General features: G+C 43.7%; 1 protein-coding gene across 1 annotated transcript; it reads right to left on the reverse strand.

Moving 5' to 3' along the window:
• Nucleotides 1–10,439: 10,439 nt before the first annotated feature.
• Nucleotides 10,440–18,104, reverse strand: LOC142855962 (C-type lectin domain family 2 member F-like). The gene is made up of 5 exons (XM_075982646.1): nt 17,993–18,104; nt 15,995–16,126; nt 12,662–12,846; nt 12,005–12,111; nt 10,440–11,051 (listed from the first exon to the last, which is right to left on the reverse strand). The coding sequence occupies exons 1-5, from the start codon at nt 18,060–18,062 to the stop codon at nt 10,919–10,921; spliced, it is 627 nt and encodes a 208-aa protein (XP_075838761.1). The 5' UTR covers nt 18,063–18,104; the 3' UTR covers nt 10,440–10,918.
• Nucleotides 18,105–19,827: the final 1,723 nt, after the last annotated feature.

A 19,827-nucleotide genomic window follows, 5' to 3' on the forward strand; every position in this document is an offset into this window, starting at 1 on the left:
TAGATGCTGGAATCCCGAATAAGTAGGTTCTAATGCAGTGGTTCTCAACATCCCTAATGCTGTGAGCCTTTAATACAGTTTCTCATGTTGTGGTGACCCCCAATACTAAACTTTATATTTTACTATTTCGTAACCGTACTACTTCATAACCATAATTTTGCTACTGTTATGAATCATAATGTAAATATCTAATAAGCAGGATATCTGAGATGTGACCCCAAAGGAGTAGAGACCCACGGGTTGAGAAGCACTGCTCTAATGCCAGTGTAGGAATGGACCTGCCAGCATGAGGAAAGCAAGCAGGGAAAGAGCAAGTCCTGCTGGGCCTGTCACTCACCTGGCCAAGAGCCCACTCTCAGCAGGGCTGATCCACCTAAAGCCCTGCTAAGAGGCTGCAGGAGACAGTCTTTCTCTACTGAGATAATGTGCTTTTCCTTCCCTGGAACTCCAGTCTGTGGTCACCTGTGGAGCTGCACCAAGCAGTCTGTGAAGCTCGCTGGTTTTTCTGAGTGCTAAATCAGAAGATCTGAGCCTCTCCATGTTCTGCTTCTCTCCCTATTTAGGATTCTAGGCAAAACCAGACTTTTTCACTTCTCTGGACCCACCTTGCTGCTTGCTGCCATGTGACTCCTGTTGCTCCTCAAGGTTGAATGGATGTGTTTGACTTAATAGGCTTTTTCTCTTTGTCTTCCCTCCTTCCTTTCAGTTATACATTAAACAAAGACGTCCTTTGTATTCAGTGCATTAGAATTCTCACAGCGCCTCTCATCTTTAATCAGGTAATGCACCACTCTTACTATCAATGTCCCCAGTAAAAACCCGGAAGGCTGTTTCACTCTGAAAGTTACTTGTTTCTTTACCAGTCATATGGAGCTGTTCTCACTTGCTTTCTTACTATTTCTTTAAAATTTAAATTCAAGGTGTTTATAAAGGAAATATTAAGTATATACGCACTAGATAGTATGGTATGATATATTGTGTCAGCACTGGCTTCTCTCAAAGAAGTGGGAGTTTGGCAAGAGGAATAAAAGAACGTGGTGTCAGCTACAGAATATTTTGCTTACATGAAAATCATCCACATTCCTCAAGAACTTGACTCTTTGCTTTGTATGAGCACTGTTTTCCAGGATATCGAATATTCTTTACTAAAACAAGCAAGTGCACAAAGAAAAATTAAAGACAGTGGGAATAAAGTAATAAAAATAAAAGAATAAAGCAGACTGTTTTCAAAATCCAGAAGACAGGTTCCTTTCTGTAGCCTGAAACAGGAATCCCACAAGATCCTTCCTTTCCATAATTTACCACAAACCAGAAATGCCAGAGAACTTCCTGGAGTGGGGTTCAACCTCCACTGCACCTCCCCTCCCCACCTTCCCTTTGAACCACACTGGATCTGAAAACCCCAGGCCCCAATGCACAGGGAACTTCCTTATCTGTGCACATTGAGAGCTGTGCTGTTAGTTTCCTTTGTTCTTGGACATAAGGAGCATGGTCTACAGCAACTTCCTGTAAGTCACCAGAGTGCCTATTACCAGAAAGAGTAGAATAGAAAGCGAAACACACACACACACAAACTAAACACATACACTACAAAGAAACCAGAAAACAAAAACAACCCAACCAAATAAACCAACTCTCTGGTCCAGAAGAAACTCAGGACGAATGACAGACTTCCATGCTACAACCATCCTACAATGCATGCTGGCCTCCAGGCTCACTCAGGACCTGTGACTCCTTTCAGCTCCTCTCTCCCTGGCCTCTACTCTTAACTCCAGCTCATGGCTTCCCTTTCCCAGCCTCTCATTCCTACATAACCCTGCCATTTTGGCCAAGCTCTCTCTTTATCTTCCTCTCTTGGTCCTCCTCTCTCACTCTCCTCTGCTCTTTATTCTCCCGAGTTCAGGTTTAGTCTACTCTTTGCTCTCCCCACTGTGGACTCTTCCAGATGCCTCTGGCCATGCTGTTCCTCATATCTACAATAAAACCTTCCCCTCGAATCTACCTGTAAATGGTCATGTCCTCACTTTATTCACTGACCAAATAAAAACTAACTCGGGCCTCATAATTAATTCATTGCCCATTTTTTTTTTCTTTTTTTTTTTTTTTTGATTTTTTGATTTTTTTTTATTGATAAAAGTAGGATAAAGAAAAGAAAAAAAAACAAATTTCCACCTCCTCCCACCAGCCTCCCATTTCCCTCCCCCTCCTCCCACTCTTCTCCCCCTCCTCCCACTCTTCTCCCCCTCCTCCCACCCCTCTCCCCTTCCCCCCACTCCTCTCCCCCTCCCTTTCCAGTCCAAAGAGCTGTCAGGGTTCCCTGCCCTGTGGTACGTCCTAGGTCCTCCCCCCTCCATCCATATCTAGGAAGGTGAACATCCAGACTGGCTAGGCTCCCACCAAGCCAGCACATTGCGTAGGATCAAAACCGCATGCCATTGTCCTTGGCATCTCATCAGCCCTCATTGTTCGCCATGTTCCGAGAGTCCAGTTTTATCCCATGCTTTTTCTGGTAACAGTCCAGCTGGCCTTGGTGAGCTCCCAGTAGATCATCTCCACTGTCTCAGTGGGTGGGTGCACTCCTCGTGGTCCCGACATCTTTGCTCATGTTCTCACTCCTTCTGCTCCTCATTGGGACCTTGGGAGCTCAGTCTAGTGCTCCAGTGTGGGTCTCTGTCTCTATCTCCATCCATTGCCAGATGCAAGTTCTAGGATGATATGCAATATATTCGTCAGTATTGCTCTAGGGTAGGGTCATTTCAGGTTCCCTATCCTCAGCTGCCCAGGGAACTAACTGGGGACCTCAGCTTGGGCACCTGGGAGCCCCTCTAGGGTCAAGTCTCCTGCCCACCCTAAAGTGGGTCCCTTAACTAAGAATTGTGGTTCCGTGCTCCCCTATCCAACCTTCCTTTATCCCGATCCTCCTGTTTCCCCAAGTCCACCCTCCTACCCTTCTACCTTTTCTCTCCCCATCTCCCCTAACCCCCATCCCACCCCACCCCCAAGATCCCACTTTCCCCCCCGGCAATTTTGTCTACTTCCCTTATCCAAGAGGATAACTATATGTTTTTCCTTGGGTTCACCTTCTTACTTAGCTTCTTTAGATTCGCCTATTGTAGACTCCGTGAACCCTATTTATGGCTAGAAACCAATTATGAGTGAGTACATCCCATGTTCGTCTTTTTGGGCCTGGGATACCTCACTCAGGATAGTGTTTTCTATTTCCATCCATTTGCATGCAAAATTCGAGAAGTCATTGTTTTTTACCGCAGCGTAGTACTCTAGTGTGTATATATTCCATACTTTCTTCATCCATTCTTCCATTGAAGGGCATCTAGGTTGTTTCCAGGTTCTGGCTATTACAAATAATACTGCTATGAACATAGTTGAACAAATGCTTTTGACATGTGATAGAGCATCTCTTGGGTAAATTCCCAAGAGTGGTATTGCTGGGTCCAGGGGTAGGTCGATCCCGAATTTCCGGAGAAACCGAAACACTGACTTCCACAGTGGTTGCACAAGATTGCATTCCCACCAGCAATGGATGAGGGTACCCCTTCCTCCACAGCCTCTCCAGCAAAGGCTATCCTTGGTGTTTTTGACTTTAGCCAATCTTACAGGTGTAAGATGATATCTCAAAGTTGTTTTGATTTGCATTTCCCTGATCGCTAAGGAGGTTGAGCATGACCTTAAGTGTCTTTTGGCCATTTGAACTTCTTCTGTTGAGAATTCTCTGTTCAGTTCAGCGCCCCATTTTTTAATTGGGTTAATTAGCCTTTTAAAGTCTAGTTTCTTGAGTTCTCTATATATTTTGGAGATCAGACCTTTGTCTGTTGTGGGGTTGGTGAAGATCTTCTCCCAGTCAGTAGGTTGCCTTTGTGTCTTAGTGACAGTGTCCTTTGCTTTACAGAAGCTTCTCAGTTTTAGTAGGTCCCATTTATTCAATGTTGCCCTTAATGTCTGTGCTTCTGGGGTTATACCTAAGAAGCGATCGCCTGTGCCCATCTGTTGTAGGGTATTGCCCACTTTCTCTTCTATCAGATTCAGTGTTTTCGGGCTGATATTGAGGTCTTTAATCCATTTGGACTTGAGTTTTGTGCACGGTGATAGATATGGGTCTATTTTCATTCTTCTACAGGTTGACATCCAGTTGTGCCAGCACCATTTGTTGAAGATGCTTTCTTTCTTCCAATGTAAACTTTTAGCTCCTTTATCGAAAATGAGGTGTTCATAGGTTTGTGGGATAAAGTCCGGGTCTTCTATACGATTCCATTGGTCGACTTCTCTGTTTTTATGCCAGTACCACCCTGTTTTCATTACTGTAGCTCTGTAATAGAGTTTGAAGTCAGGGATGGTAATGCCTCCAGAAGATCCTTTATTGTATAGGATGGTTTTGGCTATCCTGGGTTTTTTGTTTTTCCATATAAAGTTGATTATTGTCCTCTCCAGATCTGTGAAGAATTTTGATGGGATCTTGATGGGGATTGCATTGAATCTATAAATTGCCTTTGGTAGAATTGCCATTTTTACTATGTTGATCCTCCCAATCCAAGAGCAAGGGATGTCCATCCATTTTTTGGTATCCTCTTCAATTTCTTTCTTCAATGCCTTAAAGTTCTTGTCAAATAGATCTTTCACTTCCTTGGTTAGATTTACCCCAAGATATTTTATGCTGTTTGTGGCTATCGTGAATGGAGAAGCTTCTCTGATTTCCCTCTCTGCTTCCATATCCTTTGAGTATAGGAGGGCGACTGATTTTTTGGAGTTGATCTTGTATCCTGCCACATTACTAAAGCTGTTTATCAGCTGTAAAAGTTCTTTGGTGGAATTTTGGGGGTCGCTTATGTACACTATCATATCATCTGCGAATAACGAAAGTTTACCTTCTTCATTTCCAATTCGAATCCCCTTGATCCCATTATGCTGTCTTATTGCTATTGCTAGAACTTCCAGCACTATATTGAAGAGGTATGGCGAAAGTGGGCAGCCTTGTCGTGTTCCTGAGTTAAGCGGGATGGCTTTGAGTTTCTCTCCATTTAATTTGATGTTAGCTGTCGGCTTGCTGTATATAGCTTTTATTATATTTAGGTATGACCCTTGTATCCCTAATCTCTCCAAGACTTTTAACATAAATGGATGTTGAATTTTGTCAAATGCTTTTTCAGCATCTAATGAAATGATCATATGGTTTTTTTCTTTCAGTTTATTTATATGATGGATTACATTGATAGATTTTCGTATGTTGAACCAGCCCTGCATCTCAGGAATGAAGCCTACTTGATCATAATGGATAATTTTTCGGATGTGTTCTTGGATTCGGTTTGCCAGTATTTTGTTGAGGATTTTTGCGTCGATATTCATGAGTGAGATCGGCCTGTAATTCTCTTTCCTGGTTGAGTCTTTGTGTGGTTTTGGTATCAGAGTAACTGTAGCTTCATAAAAGGAATTTGGTAATGACCCTTCTGTTTCTATATTGTGGAATACATTGAGGAGTATAGGTATTAGGTCTTCTTGGAAGTTCTGGTAGAATTCCGCATTGAAACCATCTGGCCCTGGGCTTTTTTTGGTAGGGAGGTTTTTGATAACAGCTTCTAGTTCTTCGCGACTGACAGGTCTGTTTAGCTTGTTCACCTGGTCCTGATTTAATTTTGGTAAATCGTATTTATCTAAGAAAGTGTCCATTTCTTTTACATTTTCCAGTTTAGTGGCATACAAGCTTTTGTAGTAAGATCTAATGACTCTCTGAATTTCCTCTGTGTTTGTGGTTATGACCCCCCTTTCATTTCTGATCTTATTAATTTGCAAATTTTCTCTCTGCCGTTTGATTAGTTTGGATAGGGGTTTGTCAATCTTGTTGATTTTTTCCAGGAACCAGCTTCTTGATTCATTGATTCTTTGGATTGTTTTTTGTGTTTCTATTTTGTTGATTTCAGCCCTCAGTTTGATTATTTCCTGTCTTCTACTCCTCCTAGGTGAGTCTGCTTCTTTTTTTTCTAGAGCTTTCAGGTGGGCTGTTAAGTCTCCAATATGTGCTTTCTCTGTTTTCTTTAAGTGGGCACTTAGTGCTATGAACTTTCCTCTCAGGACTGCTTTCAAAGTGTCCCATAAGTTCGAGTATGTTGTTTCTTTATTTTCATTGAATTCAAGGAAGACTTTAATTTCTTTCTTTATTTCCTCCTTAATCCAGGTATGGTTCAGTAGTTGACTGTTCAGTTTCCATGAGTTTGTAGGCTTTCTGGGGGTAGCATTGTTGTTGAATTCTAACTTTAATCCATGGTGGTCTGATAAGACACAGGTGGTTAGTAATATTTTTTTGTAGCTGTGTAAGTTAGCTTTGTTACCAAGTATGTGGTCAATTTTCGAGAAGGTTCCATGAGCTGCAGAGAAAAAGGTATATTCTTTCCTATTTGGGTGGAATGTTCTATAGATGTCTGTTAAGTCCATTTGCTTCATTACCTCCATTAATTCTCTAATTTCTCTGTTAGGTTTCTGTCTGATTGACCTGTCCATTGGTGAAAGAGGAGTGTTGAGGTCTCCTACTATTAGTGTGTGCGGTTTGATGGCTGCCTTGAATTTTAGCAATGTTTCTTTTACATACGTGGGTGCTTTTATATTAGGGGCATAGATATTCAGGATTGAGATTTCTTCCTGATGAATTTTTCCTGTTATGAGTATAAAATGTCCCTCTCCATCTCTTTTGATTGATTTAAGTTTGAAGTCAACTTTGTTAGAAATTAGTATGGCCACACCTGCTTGTTTCTTAGGTCCATTTGCTTGATAAGCCTTTTCCCAGCCCTTTACTCTGAGTAGGTGCCTGTCTTTGTGGTTGAGGTGTGTTTCTTGTAGACAGCAGAATGTTGGATCCTGTTTTCGTATCCAGTCTCTTAGCCTGTGCCTTTTTATAGGTGAGTTGAGTCCATTGACATTAAGTGATATTAATGACCAGTGGTTGTTAACTCCGGTCACTTTTTAAGTAGTAGGGTTTGTGTGTTTCCCTTCTTTGAGTTGCGCTGGTGAAGGGTCTCTAGATGTCTGAGTTATTGAGGTCTCTGTTGGACTCCTTGGTTAGTGATTTTCCTTCTATTATTTTCTGTAAGGCTGGATTTGTGGCTACGTATTGCTTAAATTTGTTTTTATCCTGGAAAATTTTGTTTTCTCCATTTATGGTGAACGAAAGCTTGGCTGGATATAGTAGTCTGGGCTTGCATCCATGGTCTCTTAGTTTTTGCAGTACATCTATCCAGGACCTTCTGGCTTTCATGGTTTCCATAGAGAAGTCAGGTGTAAGTCTAATAGGTTTACCTTTATAAGTAAGTTGGCCTTTTTCCTTTGCGGCTCTTAATATTCTTTCTTTATTCTGTATATTTTGTGTTTTGATTATTATATGGCGAGGGGATGTTTTTTTTTGATCCAGCCTATTTGGGGTTCTGTATGCCTCTTGAACCTTCATAGGTACATCCTTCTTCAGGTTGGGAAAGTTTTCTTCTATAATTTTGTTAAGTATATTTTCTGGACCGTTGAGCTGCACTTCTTCTCCTTCTTCTACTCCAATAATTCTTAGGTTTGGTCTTTTTATTGTGTCCCATATTTCCTGAATGTTTTGTGATGAGAGTTTGTTGGACTTGCTGTTTTCTTTGATCAGTGCGTTTATTTTCTCTATGTTATCCTCAGACTCTGAGATTCTTTCTTCTATCTCTTGTATTCTGCTGGTTATGCTTGTTTCTGTAGTCTCTATTCGTTTACCTAGATTTTCCATGTCCAGCCGGCCCTCTGTTTGTGTTTTCTTCTTTGCCTCCATTTCATTTTTCAAATCATGAACTGTTTCCATTATCTGCTTGATTGTTTTTCCTTGCTTTCCTAGGGTATCATTCACTGATTTACTCAATTCCTCGAACTTTCTGTTATACTTCTCATCCATTTCTATAAGGGCGTTTTTTATATGCTGTTTAAGGGTGTCAATCACTGTCATGAAGTCAGTTTTTTCTCCTTCTTCATGATTAAGGTGTTCATGTCCTCCTGTTGTGAGGTCGCTGGCTTCTGGTGGTTTCGTGTTGTTTTTCAGATTGTTGGGTGAATTCTTGCATTGGCGTCTCCCCATCTCTTCCTTCCAATATTCTCCTATGGATCTTCTTTTACAGGATCAGGTCTTCTTGCCAACTGATGTACCTTCCAAGTGATGTCACTCCCCCGTGATGTTTCTCCTGGAGTCCAGTTCCGATCTCCTTGCTGCTTGGTTAGCTTGCAAACAAAGGCCCACCCTATTGCTGCAGGCAGGTTATGGAGACAAAGGAGCTACCACCTTCCCCTTTGCACTCACCTTCGGGTTCAGTCCCAGCGCCCAGGCAGGCTGAACAGGGAGGCACTCTGCCCCAAGAAGGGAGGGATGGAGGGAGACAGAGGGTAGGGGGATCTGGATGTAAGCTGGATGGGATAGGAAGAGAGAGGAGGAACCGGGCAGTGTAGCCCTGTAGGTTGATCAGGAAGTGTAGGCGGGCTGTTCCCGGGTGCCACAGCACTCACTCACCACAATGATGTCTCACTAGGTGCCCTGATCGAAACTCCGTGCTGCTTGGTTCACTCGCAGACAAAGGGCCCACCCTGCTTGCTGCAGGCGGGCTATGGGGACAAAGAAGCCCCCGAGCTCCCCTTTACCCTACGCTTGGGGTTAGGACCCAGCGCCCAAGCAGGCTGAGCACTAGGCGCTCTGCCACCAGGGAAGGGAGGGGGGAGAGAAACAGAGGGTGGGGGGATCTGGATGTAAGCTGGATGGGATAGGAAGAGAGAGGAGGTACCGGGCAGTGTAGCCCTGTAGGTTGATCAGGAAGTGTAGGCGGGCTGTTCCCGGGTGCCACAGCACTCACTCACCACAATGATGTCTCACTAGGTGCCCTGATCGAAACTCCGTGCTGCTTGGTTCACTCGCAGACAAAGGGCCCACCCTGCTTGCTGCAGGCGGGCTATGGGGACAAAGAAGCCCCCGAGCTCCCCTTTACCCTACGCTTGGGGTTAGGACCCAGCGCCCAAGCAGGTTGAGCACTAGGCGCTCTGCCACCAGGGAAGGGAGGGGGGAGAGAAACAGAGGGTGGGGGGATCTGGATGTAAGCTGGATGGGATAGGAAGAGAGAGGAGGTACCGGGCAGTGTAGCCCTGTAGGTTGATCAGGAAGTGTAGGCGGGCTGTTCCCGGGTGCCACAGCACTCACTCACCACAATGATGTCTCACTAGGTGCCCTGATCGAAACTCCGTGCTGCTTGGTTCGCTCGCAGACAAAGGGCCCACCCTGCTTGCTGCAGGCGGGCTATGGGGACAAAGAAGCCCCCGAGCTCCCCTTTACCCTACGCTTGGGGTTAGGACCCAGCGCCCAAGCAGGCTGAGCACTAGGCGCTCTGCCACCAGGGAAGGGAGGGGGGAGAGAAACAGAGGGTGGGGGGATCTGGATGTAAGCTGGATGGGATAGGAAGAGAGAGGAGGTACCGGGCAGTGTAGCCCTGTAGGTTGATCAGGAAGTGTAGGCGGGCTGTTCCCGGGTGCCACAGCACTCACTCACCACAATGATGTCTCACTAGGTGCCCTGATCGAAACTCCGTGCTGCTTGGTTCACTCGCAGACAAAGGGCCCACCCTGCTTGCTGCAGGCGGGCTATGGGGACAAAGAAGCCCCCGAGCTCCCCTTTACCCTACGCTTGGGGTTAGGACCCAGCGCCCAAGCAGGCTGAGCACTAGGCGCTCTGCCACCAGGGAAGGGAGGGGGGAGAGAAACAGAGGGTGGGGGGATCTGGATGTAAGCTGGATGGGATAGGAAGAGAGAGGAGGTACCGGGCAGTGTAGCCCTGTAGGTTGATCAGCTTCATTGCCCATTTTTATTGCTCGATTATACTTAAGCATGACAAGATAGGAGGGGCCATTGAGACATGGGATGACGTGTAGGAAGAACCAGCCTCCTCCATCTTAGGCTTAAAAGCCATCTTATAGCAAAGACAAAATTGGCTCATTTCTGTTTATGAATAAACCTCTGTTTTCATGTATTGGCATATGCCCACCTGTAAGCCTAGCTACAAATGGTTCTGTACTGTCTGTTCCAGCAATGGCAATCAGGCCTTTGTTTCCAAACATTGTTTATAACCATCTTGTAAGCCTATCTTTGTTTCACAATGTTACATGACCACCTATTTACCTACCACCTTTTGACTCCCTGTTGCTAATGACTGCCTTGAAACATCCCCGTTTTCAGCCATGTCTTTTTTTCAGGAGCCTGTATTGGACTATTGTGTAATTTATGTTCTGCTCCTGTAACCACACATTTTTCACCTGTCAAGTTCACCATTTAGAAAGTCCTTACCCTGAGCTTTATAAAAATTTTGTCTCTCTCACCTCCTATGCTGACCTCTCAAACCCCACCTCAGGGGAGGCAGTTCATGTACACAAATAAAAAAGCGTGCTTTAATTGATTAATTTGGTCATGAAGATTTGGGTCAGTGATGTTTCTCTCCCAGTCTTTGGATTAACATCTACTGAAAATAAGATAATTAAAACTGCTAAACACAAAGTAATTTCAATATTAAAAGTATTGACATATTTCAGAAATAGTGAAATAAAATCTGAAATAGAATGGATTGAAACAAAGGGGCACTAAATGAACTATGAATAGAACACAGAGAAATGTTGTTTACTGAATGATGTGATTGTAATTCAGGTTTATGATGTGAGTACAAATCCATACCAAACACTTATTGAATTTAGAATCACCCATAGTCTCCCAAGTATCCATTAGTATAGTCCTCTATAATAGTTTTATCTCTGATGTCAGCAAAGATTGTGAGTTGATTTTGATAACTTCATAAGTTCAAGGAATGCAGCTGTAATTGTAGATAACATGTTACAGATCTCTCGTGATTAAGTTGACACACTCTCTAGACAAACTGTTAAACTCCTGGACACTGGAAAGTATAGTTGTTGGCTTTGCTACAAATCCACTTCCTACTTATGTAATTCCTGCCACTGCTGATCCCACTGTCACTCAGGTAGGCATGTTCTCCTTCTCCTCGGATGGAAATCCTAAAACAAAAAACAAACAAAATTCCTGCAGCATCGGCCACTGCATTACCCCAGCAATGATATCTCACTCGTGTCCACTGCTTGTTTATAGCACGAATCACAGAAAGGCAGAGGCCATGAGGAATCACCAGTACTAGTGTTACACCCAGTGACTTTTCCATTCCCAGGGTTCCATTTGGAGACCACACCTTTCTCACTCATCCGTGTTGGACCCTGTACTGTGTGTACAAAGCATTTGACTGCTGCCGTCTGCCATGTTCACATGAACTTCACTCAGCCATGGGTAGCATCCAAGGATAGTTTTCAATTCTATCTTGAAGAAGTTCTCACATGTATGAAAGGGGAAGAAAATGCACTTAGTAAATTGCAAAAGGTCTTTACTGATGGACATTCACTGTTCCAGAGAAATGAAACATTCAAAATGACTATGCTGACATCCAGTGTTGTCCTGTGTGCTCTTTGATAATGAGATTTTAGAGAAGGTTTCCAAGACCCTGGAGTCTCTGCTTCAGTGACAGGTGCAACTGTGCATACATCTGTCTGACAAGTAAGTCCTGTCCAGCAATTCTGCAGTGACTTCCTGGGGTTTCAGAGCACTTAGTGGCCATCAGCAGTTCTGTCTGCATCCCACAATGGCAGTTAGTAGCAATGTGAGATTCCAAGTGCTGAGAGCAGACAGCATCTACCCCAGATGCCATCATCAGGATAAAGATTTGGAGTGAAACAACACTAGGTGACTCTGACACATGTAAATTTGCCAGGATGTGGAGTTTCTGGGGACTGGCTGTTGCATGTAACATACAACCAGCCCCAAGGCATACCTCCAGCCCAAGGGTTTCTCCCTTTCCAGTTCAGTTCTCTTCACATGACTCAGCATTTCACTGTTCACAACCACAACTCACACAATCACAGCACATGAACACAGTAGGAGGAAAAGCATTCTGAACACATACAAGTTGTTATATTCAGTGTTGTCTGTCCACATCCAAGGATGCTCTGATGATTCTCTGTGCAGGCCGATCCAGGCGGCAGAATCCCCCTTGTATCTATTCAGGAAATTCTGTCAAAAACACAGAAAGCAAATACATGTGTCTCCCAGTTTCAGATGAGTCTTGAGTCTCTGTCCTACAGCCTCTTCTCGGGATGACAGCAGGTTTGAACTGAGGGCCAACAACTTTGGAGCCTAAATAACCCTCAGTTCTCGGTGGATGCATTTTACAGCCATAGCCCATAGTACACTCACAACCACCCATCCTTCTGTGGCTGAGAAAGCCCCTTGTTAAGCCTGTATTTACAGTTATTAACAGTTGTCACCTTAAGTTTGCAACACCTGCCAGATTGAACAAAGACTTGCATGACCACCACGATTCTCAACTGAATGTTTGACTTTACAAGTTGACTATGAGCACTACAGGGGAGAATATCTATGGAATGTCTCAGGGCTACAGTCAGATGTGTTACCATCACAAATGGCACATGCTAACATGTTTTCCATGCACCCCAATGACTAGGGTGGGAACCTTCCTCATGTTCCAGCTTTAAGCTCTCTATCTCAAGGCAATACATATTCACAGGAGCAAACAACAAACCAACTCCCGATCCTTTCTTACCAGCTCCTCCAGACTGTCAAAGTCAGTTAGATGGGCCCCCTGATCCATGCATGAGGTCTGGCTGGATGTCCAGTTACTTGTGTGTTCAGAAAAATAAAAACATTTACTTCCAAATACAATCCAGTCTCTTGGGCACGTGGCATAGACAACTTCAGGGCTCACAATGGTCTTGTCTTCCTTTCTCACTAGAATGTACACAGTGCAAAAACATATCATAGATAAACATTTCCATGTCTTGTCTCTTTGTCTAAGCATTCAATCTCTGTTGTGAGCTGTGTATTTCACTGTAGCTTTCATTACTGATCACTTAGAGACTCCTCCTAGCATGGTGATCTCCCATCAAGAACCTTCGTGTGGGACTCTAAGGAAATGTTTCTTTTCTTTGTATTTTCAGTTTAGGGACAGAATCTCTCTATGTCCTTCTGCCAGGCTTGAATCTCACTCTGTGGACTATACTTGTCTGGATTTTGTAATAATCCACCTGGCTATGTCTCCTAAGAGCAGGGACTAAAGACACCATACCCTGAACAAAATCATAGTCATTACCCCTGAGGACTCTTCCTGATTGCTGGAATCCTAGAGGTTCCTTTCCTATGATCCTGCTTCACATTCTGCTTCTTTTTAATTTATTAGATTTAAACAAATTATCAATCCAAATTCCCGCTCCATTTTTTCCTCCCATTCCCGCCACACAGGCTCAAACACCCTCCAATCCTCAGAGATGGTAAAACACATTGCTTTGTGGAAGGTCAAGGCCCTCCCTACTATAGCTATGCTGAGCAGGGTATACATCCAAAAAGAATCAGTTCCCCAAAAACCACTACATGCAGTAGGGATAAATCCTGGTGCCACTGCCAGTGACCCCTCAGTCTGCTTATTCTGGCCCAGTCCAGCTGGAGTTGGTGAGCTCCTATTAGCTCAGGTAGACTGTTTCAGTGGGTGAACCCATCATGGTCTTGGAGCATAGGGGTAAGGGGAGAAGGGAGGGTGAAAGGTGAAAAGGAGGGGATAAGGAGAGGGTTGAGGAGAACTTGAGGGAATAGGATTGTCAAGATGGAGGAAGGACAGAGACTAGAGCAAGGAAAAATATCTTGATTGAGGGAGTCATTACAGGGTTAGGAGAAACCTGTCTCTAAAGAAATTCCCAGAAATCCACAAAGTTGACTCCCGCTAAGACCCTAAACAAAAGAAGAGAGTAACCCAATCTTGATTTGCCCTGTAGTCAGAATGATGAATATCTTAAATATCACCATAGAACTTTCATCCAGCAACTGCCGAAAACAGAGACAGAGACCAACATTGGAGCACTGTACTTAGTTGCCAAAGTCCAGTTGAAGAGTGGGAGGAATGAGAACACATTCTGCTTTTGTAATGACCAATTAAGATTCCTCACTTCTCTGGATTTAACTATGGAGAAACACCAGCATGCAAAACAATGCGTGGTAAAATAATTTTTTGATACCAAAATTTTGATTAAGACCTTCCTGTTATCAAGTGCACATACATTAAATCCACATGAATATATGCTGGCTCTCGTTCGAAGCTGTCAGAATGGCAATTATCAAGAAATCTCAAAGCAGGTGTCAGAACTCTGCAGAAATATATAATAACTATATATATTTTATATAATATATAATTTATTTATTGCTGGTGGGAGTAAAACTGAAATCTCCAGTATGGAGGCTCCTTTAAAATGTTACAAACAGACCTTTTGTGACTCCTGGGCATATATGAGAGAATGCTACATCATAACACAGAGACCTGAACATCCATGTCTACTGCTGCCCCATGTACAATAACAGCAAAATTGACCTGACCTAGATGTCCACAACTGATAAACAGATACAGATAAAGAAAATGTGGTACATGTGTAACACAGAAAGTTATTCAGACATAAAGAAAACTTGAAACTTGTAGAAAAGTGGGGGATCTACAAAGTATAATATTAAATAAGGTCACACAAACTCAGCAAATAGAGACCCCATGCACTCCCTCATATGCTTGTCCCAGCTGGGATGCACAGTGTGAACAGCTGTGAATGAGGGCATGGTGTAACACGTAGACAGGAGAACAAGGAAGGGTGATGTAAGGTGACAATGAAGGAAAGGATGCTGCCAATGGCCCAAATCCATAAAAACGTTATAAATAGCATATCTTTTCTAGTTTCAACTTTGCTGGCATTTCTTCTAATTTGTGGGTGATAAGTGTGTAAAATGTAAATACAATGAAAATCTAAAACTGTAACCAAAGCTGAATGGCTTCAGAATGGCTATGCTAACTGGGTGAAAGTTCAGTGAGATGCACAGGGTTTGGGACTTGGCAAGTGTTGGAGTGGTTATGCTAATGGAGCAGTGTGATGTGTTCATCTGTGAGTCTATCACAATAGAGTGAGTGTGTGTGTGTGTGTGTGTGTGTGTGCGTGTGTGTAAGAAGTTCTAAATGCAGGACTGCTTTGAAAAATAATATTTTTTCATAACTTTGCCCTTTTCTTCCTTTAACAGGTAAAAATGACTACAAGGCTCTTTGGAAGGGTTACTGAGGCTAGAAATAAATGATTTGATAAGAAATATTAAATACTAGAAATGGCACTCATACAATTATTTTTAGTGAAGGTCAATTTGTTGGAGCTGTTCCCAATTCTTATGCACACTACAATGAGGCTTTAATGAAAGGAACCAATGCAACAGGCCCTGATGGTGACTGTTATATAGTTCCACGTGACAGTTTAGACTATACATACTAAGTCTTCTGGGAAAATGTTTGCTTGTTTTTAGACTTGTATATTATTCATTGACAAGTTTAAAGTTGATTTTATAAAACAATATCATGAATTCTTGCTCCAGTTATTGAAGGAAAGCATATAAGACTTTATCAATTATTCAAAATAGTCTAAAACTAAAAGCTCAGGAACAGCATACTTCTGGATCATTCTATTTAATATTTTCAGGCCATAGATGAAGATATTAACTGAAAACATGAATCATGGGGTGGTGGAGTGTTCTGTACCTTCCCCAACCATATTACTCTTCATTGCCCTCCCTGCCCCTAGCCTTGTCCTCTTGTCCTCTGTCTTGAATTTTTCCTCCAGATAAACATGTCTCCTGCATCTCTCTAGAGGGATGTTTCTTCCCAGGGATGCTGAGCCTGGCCTCCTGTGCACACCACAGCCTGTGCTGTTCCTTCACTGCATCTTCCTGCTAGACCCTAAGTTCCCAGAGAACAGGAATTTCCCGTGTTTTCTCTTCTGCCCTTCACACAGTGCCTGGCTCAGTAAGTGTAACTGACAGTGTGGATGTGGACAGAATGCTGCAGGATCTGGAGAATGTCACTCACCTGACAATGACAGAGCCACAGAAAGTGCAATCACAGCTGCAGTGAGGACGATGATCACTGCATAGCAGCAGTAAAGGCTAGCAGGAGACATGGGAGAGACGATTCTGAGATGTTGTCCTTGTTGCTCTTTATCTGTAAAATACGAATATAAGAATGCCTACTTTGAAAATTACATAAGGAAAATAAAAGAATCTTACAAGAAAAACGCACTTTACACTTGCCTACAACTACCTTAAAAAATGTTTTTTTTTCTTTAAAGAAACCCTGGTCCATAAAGGATGGCCATGCTGGAAAGAAGGCCAGATATGCCAGAAACACAGCTTGACCCAGGGTCCTTAGTTACTGAACTAAGAGTAATCTACTGCCTAACCTTGAGGATCCCATGAATCTCAGATCTCACTCGCATGCAAGGATGGACCGTACATCCCGTGCCATGTGGGTAGATGAGCAAATGTCTAATCCACAAGGGTGGAGGAGACAAAATTCCTATGGGAAGAAACTGGCTTCAGCCTTTCTAGGGGCAGAAATGACATCCATAGTCCAGAAGCCGAGACTTACTGTCCAGTGCCCTGTATGTGGTGACAGCTGTGGGAAGCAGTGTCTTCAGTGTACAAGATTGGCTCTGGAGATGGTATCTTTGTTGTAGGACATGGCAGGGTTGTCTGTTGGGACATTGGTCAGCCTGTTTTTGAGAAAAGAATCACTTGTCTTTTGCTGTCACCTGCAGTGGGCAATGACAGCTTGAGAAAGAGAACTGCTTCGTTTCTGTATGAAAAGGGAGTTCATTATTGATGTTTCCTTTTGCTTAGGAAACCCCTTTCTCTCCAGAGTAAGGTGTTGCATGTGTTATGCTGCAGATGTATTTGAAACCAGTGGATATGTTGACTCTAAGACTGGAAGCAAGTGCTAGAGCCCAGGTAGGAACACTTAGTTCTGCCACTGGGATGCTGTGTGAAGGGTAGGGATTCGCTGCTACTAAGTGTGGTCTTGTGGGACTAGTGGGGTTCTGTCAGTGCCCATGTCAGAGGAGCTACAGTCAGCAAGAGAGCTTAGGGAGTTCAATTCACTGAATAGTAAATCTAACCCCCCCCCCAAGAGGCAAATCCTGATGGAGGGGGTGTCATGGGAAGGGAGGGAGGAGGTGAGGTTGAGTTACAAAATGCCCCTTGCTTCTGCTCTCATTCCTCCTGATTGCTGTGGCCCTGTTCCTGCTCTGTCTGGCCTTGGTATCATTAAATCCCACTCCTCACTGGGCACTTTACTTGCAGATCATAATGAAGATTATTTTTGTGGGAGCAATGATGCTTAGTTAGATCAATGATTTAATTCAACTTTCTGAGTTTGCCTAAAAGATACAGGTATTTAAGACAGTAAAGATGATTAGGAAAATGGTTTAGGTTATTGGGACAATTACTCCAATAAAAGATATAATAAAGGCAAAAATACACAAAAAGTCACCTTCCCCTTTGTTAGATGTGAGATTTGTCAAGGATGGAAACTAAGAAGGAAGTTTCACACATACAGACCCATGAATTCTGCCTGTGGAAAAACAGACTGATGATCAAGAAAACTTTGTCTCTGTACCCAAACTTAGGCCACAGTTCCTTGGTCATGTAGCTTACAGAATTAATCACAGGCCCCAGTATGAACCTTGAGTAAATAAACTTGTGAAAAGAAATTAAATGATCCTATTGTGTATAAAGGAGAACTGATTGTTAGCTGAGCACTCCTTTAAAGTTTCTCTAGAGTCCTTGTGGTACACTTGAAGGAGTCCTAGGCAGATGCAGGAATGGACTAAAGTGCCCATGTCCACAATCCCAGGGACTTACTGCTCTGCCCATGGACCGCAGTGCTACATTGTGGCCTGCGGAACATCCACGTGCCAAGAACATATCTGTTTCAGGTAAGTCTTTCCTGCGGAGGGAGCTCACCTCAGGAAGTGCCCTCAGGCTTGTGCCCAGAGTCCCAGCCCATCTCCCCTCGCCCCTGGGCTCTCACCTGTCATCTCCTGCAGCTCATTGTAGTCCCCGTTGAAGGATGAGGACAGGCCACTCAAGTCCTCACTCATGAGGGCCTTAGCTCCTGGCTCCACGATTCCCCAGTTCAGCAGGCTCTTAGAACCATTTCACCTGGGTCTCAACCCACAACTCTGCCAGACCACGCTTCCAGGAAAAAAACCGCCTTTCAAACAAATTGGCAGCAAACTCCACCCACTGCTCTCCACTGGAACATGGTCTTCCAGCTAACTGGCCAGAAGCCACTGGCTCCACCCACAGCCTCCAGCTGCCTTTTCAGGGGTGGCTGGACTTTCAGAAAGCAAGGGAGAAGCAGAGGGGAGAAATGCTCAGGGAGGAATTAATTCACGGAGGGCATCTGAAAGCCAAAAGACAGTAAATTGGTCTATATACAGACAGAACACTCATATTAGGTGAAAGAATGGAATTTTTGTCTTAGGTATAACAGAAATAAGAGGAAAATAAAAATAGGAAAAATAAGAATAAGGAGAGATATAAAGGGAGCATCAGGGAACAAATATAACAAAGAACATTTCAAAGAATTATAAGGGAGACAACTGAGAAGACAAAGAAAGGGGAACACAAGAGGATAAAGAACAGAACAGGCCAGGCATTGGAGGTGCACACCTTCATTCCCAGCACCCAAGAGGCAGAAGCAGGTGGATTTCTGTGAGTTCAAGGCCAGCTTGTTCTACAGATCAAATTTGAGGACAGCCAAGGCTGTTATACAAGGAAAACCCTGTCTCAGAAAACCATAAATAAATAAATAAATAAGTAAATAAATAAATTAGAAAAAAAGATTAGGAAGAGGAAGAACAACCAACAAAGAGAAAAATAAACTAAGCTTTGGCTCTCAGGTACAGTTCCCCTGTGTGTCTGGGCATCTGTTCAATAGTTTGTCTACCCACATCTCCTCTCCAGTTTCTCTGACTTCCTGGGAGCCTGGTAGGGGCTGGGCCCCTTGGCAGCAGGGTTTCCTTGAGTACAGCATATCGTCCTGAATAAGGGGTTTATTTTAGGCTGTTTCCATCTGGAAAAAAATCTGGGGCTTTTTCAGGGGGTGATCCAATATACTGGCAAAAGCGTTAGAAGACAGAGCAAGTGTCTCATAGTGGAGCAAAGGACCTCAGAGGATGTGGAGGGGTTATTTGAGAAGTGTTGTGGGATGGGTGGATAGTGGGCGTGGCCCAAATACAAGGCTGTGATTTAATATTAGTAAGTATGGAGCAGCTCTGGATGGAGGGAAAGTTAGGAAATCTCAGTGGCTGATGAGGCCCTTGAGTGAGTGTGTACTGAGCATGTGTAGTGAGATTTTGTTTGTCTCGGGGATAAGCAGTTCCACTGTGACCAGGGTCTAGGGGCAAATGTCCAGCCTGCAGTGACTTATGTCTAGATGTTTAGGGAAATAAACCAGGGGGAAATGGTGTCCTCTCCCAACTTTTGTCACAGTGTTTTGATGACTTGTCCTTGGTTAGCATGTGAAAGGCTAGTGTGGAAGCCAGAGGACAGACTTAAGTGTGTTTATGGGGGAAAGAGGGGATGGAGGGGATGGGTGACTGCTCTAGGGGTCCCTTAAGGCCATGGTAGAGAAGCTGAGCAGCAAGGGAAGTGTTGAGGGTCCCTATGTAGAGGAATTAAAGAGGCCTGGTAATGCAAGCAGCTCAGATTTGGTTTGTGGTTGGGGCAAGTTAGAGTTTCTCTAACCTGGCTCTGGGTATAGTTCTCCCTCTCCTGAGATTGACAGGCCCAGGTAGGTGACTGATGGCTGACAGATCTGGGCCTTGACTCTGGAAATCTTATAGGTGCCAGAGGCCAGGT

This window comes from Microtus pennsylvanicus, chromosome 8 (assembly GCF_037038515.1).
Source record: "Microtus pennsylvanicus isolate mMicPen1 chromosome 8, mMicPen1.hap1, whole genome shotgun sequence".
Taxonomy (NCBI): domain Eukaryota; kingdom Metazoa; phylum Chordata; class Mammalia; order Rodentia; family Cricetidae; genus Microtus; species Microtus pennsylvanicus.